Genomic DNA, 6,168 nt, shown 5'->3' on the forward strand with positions numbered 1-6,168 from the left:
GAAGCATCTGGAAAGCAAATAAATGATAGCCCTTGACAGAAAAAGATGAGAACCTCAGCACCAATCCCTGACACGCCGTTGCCTCACCAGCTGAGGCATGCAGGTGACTTCACAGCTAGGTCCAAAACTCCCCTTCTTCCAGGGTTAATAGCTCCCTGCTCCACACAGCATCTGAAGCCCTGGAAGAGTTTGTTAATGCCCCACTGTGCAGTTCTTGCTAGAGAGGAGGGTGGGACTCAGCAGGCAAAGGCAGCTTGTCAGATGCAAGCCCTGATCTACAGGGAGTTTTCCTTTTGTCCTGGGCTCACCCCCAGCAGCGTGGGCACAGGGCAGGGAGGGGATCCTGCCCCTCTGCCCCACTCTGGGGAGCCCCCCCTGCAGTGCTGGGGCAGCTCTGGAGTCCTGAGCACAGCAGAGCCAGGGAGCTGCTGGAGCGGGGCCAGAGGAGCCCCAGCAATGCCCCGAGGGGGGAACCCCTCTGCTGGGAGCCCAGCAGGAGAGAGTTGGGCTGGGGCAGCCCCAGAGGAGAAGGCTCCAGCTGGGGAGACCTGCTGGGGGCTGCCAGGGGTCTGTCAGAAAGCTGGGGACAGACTTTTGAGCAGGGGCTGTTGCACCAGGACAAGGGGTGATGGGTTTAAGCTAAAAGAGGGAGATTTAGAGTAGAGAAGAGGGAGAAATTTTGGATGCTGAGGGTGGTGAGTCCTTGGCCCAGGTTGCCCAGCAAGATGGTCACTGCCCCACCCCTGGCACCATCCCAGGTGAGTCTGAGGGCTCTGAGCACCCTGCTCTAGCTGGGGATGTCCCTGCTGAGTGAGTACAAGGGCAGGTTGGACCAGATGGTGTTAGACAAGATGAGCTTTAAAGGTGCCTTCCCACCCAAAGCACGATTCTTCCCTACTTTGTTTTTCAGGCTCATCTCCACAAGATGGTCACTGCCCCACCCCTGGCACCATCCCAGGTGAGTCTGAGGGCTCTGAGCACCCTGCTCTAGCTGGGGATGTCCCTGCTGAGTGAGTACAAGGGCAGGTTGGACCAGATGGTGTTAGACAAGATGAGCTTTAAAGGTGCCTTCCCACCCAAAGCACGATTCTTCCCTACTTTGTTTTTCAGGCTCATCTCCACCCCGGGACAATGGCCTGTAACAGGTGCCAGTGCAAGCAGCAGGGCCGTGTTGCCAGTGGAGTGAAGCACCCCACACCAGTCTCCACCCAGTGCCACCGCCCCGGCGCGGTGCAGTACGTGTCCCACCCCCCCTGTCCTCCCACAGGCCCCAAGCTGTGCGCCGTGAGGAAGACCATGCAGAGCAGCCCCAAGTGCTGCCCACAGTGCTCACCACAGTGTGTGGAGACACACCTTGTGGAGGGCCACACCTCCCCCTGCAGCCCCAGGTCTCCTCATCCCTGCGTCACGGTGTTCCCCCAGCCCCACGGGCAGGTGAGGGGACAGCTCTGTGTGCCGTACTGTGGACAGCAAAGCCCTAGGAGATGCCTTCAGGTGTGTGCTCCAGCTCACCTGTACCAGCACAGCTCATGTCCTTACTCATACCAGTGGTCCAGTAGCTACCACTACAACTGTGGGCAACATTAAGCTCCGTGGAGGTGCCCAGAGAACAAGCAGGTGATGAAGAACAACATGCACACCCATAAGTGGAGTCCAGCTCCCAGAACCATGACTCCATCCCTGCTGCAATCACTGGGGCTTGTGGACAAGCTGACACCTTCAAAACCCTTATTTCATCCTCTCTGCATTAGATATAGAGGTCTCAGAGCTTCGTGTCTACACTCTCTTATCAACAGATCCTGACTGCATGAAGACAGTTCTCCCATGACTGCCAGAACAAAGGATGTGTGACTTTTACCACAGCTACAATCACTCACACAGATGATATTGCATCAAGGTAGCCTCAGCTAGCCCAGTGCCAGCAAAACTCAAGTCCTTCCATGCTGATACTGCTAAGAATACCCATTTCTTTCTGCTTTCTACTTTGCTCCAGAGGAGATTTTGTAAAGAAACCAGGTTTTAAATCTGTGCTATGTGCAATAGAAATAAGACCAGTGCCTGTAATAATGGTAGGAAACAAGATTTGACTTTCAAGTCCAGGGGGGCTACTGAGCAAAGCAGCTCACTCTGGAAGTACTTACTGAAATATCCACCTCTGATGTACCAGCTGCAAGTCAGAGAGTACTTGTTCTATAGTCTGCATTACTTTATTCTCTATGGTATTATGGCATAATAAAGCCTCTGCTGCTTCAAACTACCCCCTTTCTATTTTGGGTTTTTTATCTCCATGCCTTTTCACGCTTTACTCAGAGCTGAAAGTCCCCAGTTGGAGAGCAGCCACGGAAAGACAAGTTCTGCTTCTACCTGTGCTGGTGACAAATACTCACTCCCCACAGGATCCCAAAACAAGCTATGGAAAAGCTGAGACAGCTGGAAGGTGACTAACAGTGAATCAATAAACCCTGGGATTGCTGGGGCAGTGTTCTCACCCCTGGACCACACTGCTGGACGCAGGAGGATATTAAGCTGCTCATAAATTGAGGTGTTATGACCCCACCACCCACCAATAAATTGCCATCAACATGTACCCAAAATCACTCCTTGTGCCTTTGTAAACCACACCCCAGCAATTCCTTGTGCTCCATCGTGTGGCCAGTTGGATTCAGGGAGGGTGAGGGAAGCACAGCACAGTGAGCCCCAGGCAGGGCCACGCTCCTGGGACTCAGCACAAAACTCCCAGGACCCACCACACCACAAACATCCAGAGCAATCCATCAAAACAAGGTGTAGCATAAATCGTTAGATTTGCAGTGATTTTTTTTTTTATTCTAACACATTGAAACTGATGGTCCCAAATATGGCACTTGTGACAAGTTAGGCAGGCTACAGGACTCCAAATTCATTTTGATTTGCACAGCAAGGAACCATCTTTTGAAGGAACGACAGGTTTGAAGCAAAAAATAATGCAAGGGGAGTGTCTTGGAGCCAAAAAAATAAATTAAAAACCCCAGAGACAGCAGGTCTGAAGTGGCACAACTTCCCTGGAGTCAGCAGAGGTGAGGATGACTTATGCCTGCTCTGGATCTGCCTCCTAGGAGAGGAGTAATGAAGTTGTGCTCTCCACCAAGTCGCCAAAGGGCACAGCTCTAATGTGGCCATGTTCAAAGGAGGGTGAAGCTGTTTGGTGATACCCATCCCCAGGAGCCCTCTCCCATCCCCTCCCCTGGCTGCTACGCTACAGTCTGTGAATGCAGCACATCAGCAGGCTGAGGTTAGGGTCTGAACAGTGACCAAAGGAGCCTTTGTGCACCTCCATGGCTTTTCACCCCTACCCTCATGCTACACCCGTGCTTTAAGAGGTCCTTGGTGGTCAGAGGTTTCAGGACTGTGTGCTCAATTTTTTTTTGCAAGGGCTTGTTGTGATAGGATGAGGAGTGATGGCTTCAAAGTGGAAGAGGGGAGAGTTAGATTAGAAATTAGGAAGACATTCTTCATTATGAGGATGGTGAGACCCTGACACAGGTTGTCCATGGAAGCTGTGGATGCTCCATCATGGGATGTGTTCAAGACCACACTGGGTGTGGTTCTGAGCCACCTGGTCTAGTGGGAGGTGTCCCTGCCCATGGCACAGGGGTTGGAACTAGATAATCTTTAAAGTCTCTTCCAACTCAAACCGTTCTACTATCCAAGGAGCTTCTGTTTGAAAGCTCAGCACCTCGGTTCCTCATATTCTCTACGTTACTTGCCTGCAAACACTTGCCATTTGCCCAGCTCTGAGCTCCACCACTCCTGGACAACAAACACTGCAGCAAAAACGCCTGTGATTTGTATTTAAATGCCTCTGTGCAACGCAGCTCGCTGCTCTTTCAACCAGCTGGGTGGCAGCTGCCTCATGTTTATTACTCCTAATGAAAACCAGAAAAGGTGAGAAATCAAGAAGGCATTTAAAATGTCTCTGCCATCCAGAAACCATTATCAAATTTCCAGAACTGTCTACAGAAGCAGACAGATGCATCCCTGTGGTTTAATTCAAGATATTACATCGATGAGTTGGAGCTCAGCCTGGTCTGCACCAGTCATTGGATGCTCGGGGGCTGGAAGCAAACAGCAACTCAGTCACCTCACACAAAATTTCCCCTTGACCGTGTTGCATTAGTCCCTCTAGAACTGAAAATTATAGAATTTTAAAATGTCCTCCAAAATGACAGTCCTCCCAGCAGTAGATAACCAGCAGGTTCAACTCAGCAACGCCACGAAGAGCATTTCAAATGAATACTCCAATAAAAATAGTGAGAGTAATTAGGAGCACAACCTTCCCAGTTTCAGGTGGGATTGCTCAGGAACACTTTAGGAACATTTGTCCCAGCCCAGATTTAAGTCTTGCTCAGTGTGCTTGTCCCAAACCACTGTCCCACAGGACAAAAGAACCACCTAGGGCTTCTCAGAGAGCACATCACGTCCTCAGCACGAGTCAGCAGGACCTCAAACACTCACAGCCTGAAGAGGACTTCAAAGGGTGGATTTGTTCTCTCCTGATCAACTTTGACTTACCAGACACCTACAATTCAAAGCCCAGCAGGAAGGGAGAAAGGGCAGAAGGGTCATTTACTGAACAGTGACATCATCTCTACCAGGCAAGAGCTGAAGCCATCCAGGAGCAGTCCAGAGCCAGGAATTTGCTCTTTAGTGAGCTCCTGGTGCCACCCAAAGCACAGCAGATGGTGGTTGGGTCCCCATGCTGTACAAAGCACCCTGGATCCACCATCAGGAATAAAACATCCAAAGCCACTTCTAGCCAACAACTCGCAGGAGAGCAGACCCCCACCCCTCCTCAGGTGAGGGGAAGCTCTTCCACACATGACCAAAACCACCCTAAGCATCAGAAGGGATCAGAGACACCCCCAGGAAGGCAGGTCCCTGCAGGTCCCCAGTTCTGCAGCCCTCAGCATCACCAGCTCCTGACCAAAACCAGCCAGCACTCTGCTCAAAGCCTTTCCATGAGTTTCACAAGTGGCCTTCAGACTTTATTGCTACTTTTTAATTGGTTTTTATGTTATACCTGGAGCCAGCTGACTTCACAGAGCACAGGAGCTGCTGTTCATGACTTTAAAAGCCCAGCTTGCTGTAGACGTTCATTTACACTGGACCATCTCCTTGGCGTGCTCACGGCTGTCACCCAGTGGGTGTGCATCTGTACTTCAGCCACTTGCACTAGAAATCAGGCTGAGGATTTCCAACAGCCCAGAGAGAACATCCCAACCACGCCAACACAGCTGCAGTCACAGCCCAGTTCACCCAGTTTAGCTACGCCCTCCACTGGGCACACCAGCTTAGGCAGCTCCTGGGTTTTAGGTGGCCTCCGACAGCAAGGAGGTCATCAGCTGCTCTCTTGCAATTAGCCCAGCTGCATTTCCTTCTGTAGCACCTTTCCCTCCTCAAAACTGGCCAGTTTCAGGACATATTTCAATGCTGACAGCCCAGAGCTGAGCAGCTGCCCAGAAGAGACCAACGGTGCACAGCTGCTCAGCACCCAAAATGCTCATGGTGGTGGAGAACACACAAGTTCACAATGCTGTTCTCCAAACTGATGCCACAAGGGTTGAAAAGCAGATGGAAGCCTCTCAGACTCTCCCTGCTCCTCCAAGCCAAGGCTTGGGACCCTTGCTCCCAGAAGGACCGTGAGGGGCTGGAGCATGGGCAGAGAAGGGCAACGGAGCTGCTGGGGAAGGGTCTAGAGCCCAAGTGTGAGGAGGAGCAGCTGAGGGAGCTGGGGGTGCTGAGCCTGGAGCAAAGGAGGCTCAGGGGAGACCTTCTGGCTCTGCACAGCTCCTGACAGGAGCCTGGAGCCAGGGGGGGTCGGGCTCTGCTCCCAAGGGACAAGCAACAAGACAAGAAGAACCAGCCTCAAGTTGCACCAGGGGAGATTGAAGATGAGGAACAATTTCTTCACCAAAAACACTGTCAAGCATTGGAACAGGCTGCCCAGGGAAGTGATTGAATCACCATCATGTAGATGTGGTGCTGAGGGACATGGTTTAGCTATGGACTTGGTAAAATCAGGTTAATGATTGGACCTGATGACCTTAAAGGTCTTTTCCAACCTAAAAGATTCTGTGACTTTGATTCTATGACCCCCAGAGGTGAAATACCTGAATTCCTGCAATGCCT

At 51.5% G+C, this 6,168-nt stretch overlaps 1 protein-coding gene across 1 annotated transcript; it reads left to right on the plus strand.

Moving 5' to 3' along the window:
• Positions 1-1,131: 1,131 nt before the first annotated feature.
• LOC103781008 (late cornified envelope-like proline-rich protein 1) lies at positions 1,132-1,434 on the plus strand (the record flags this gene model as incomplete). The annotated part of the gene is made up of 1 exon (XM_008948716.1): positions 1,132-1,434. A coding segment is annotated over exon 1 (303 nt), but the record flags the coding sequence as incomplete, so codon positions are not given.
• Between the last annotated feature and the right edge of the window lie 4,734 nt (positions 1,435-6,168).

The sequence above is a fragment of the Merops nubicus genome, unplaced genomic scaffold, assembly GCF_000691845.1.
Source record: "Merops nubicus isolate BGI_N331 unplaced genomic scaffold, ASM69184v1 scaffold17420, whole genome shotgun sequence".
NCBI classification, from domain to species: domain Eukaryota; kingdom Metazoa; phylum Chordata; class Aves; order Coraciiformes; family Meropidae; genus Merops; species Merops nubicus.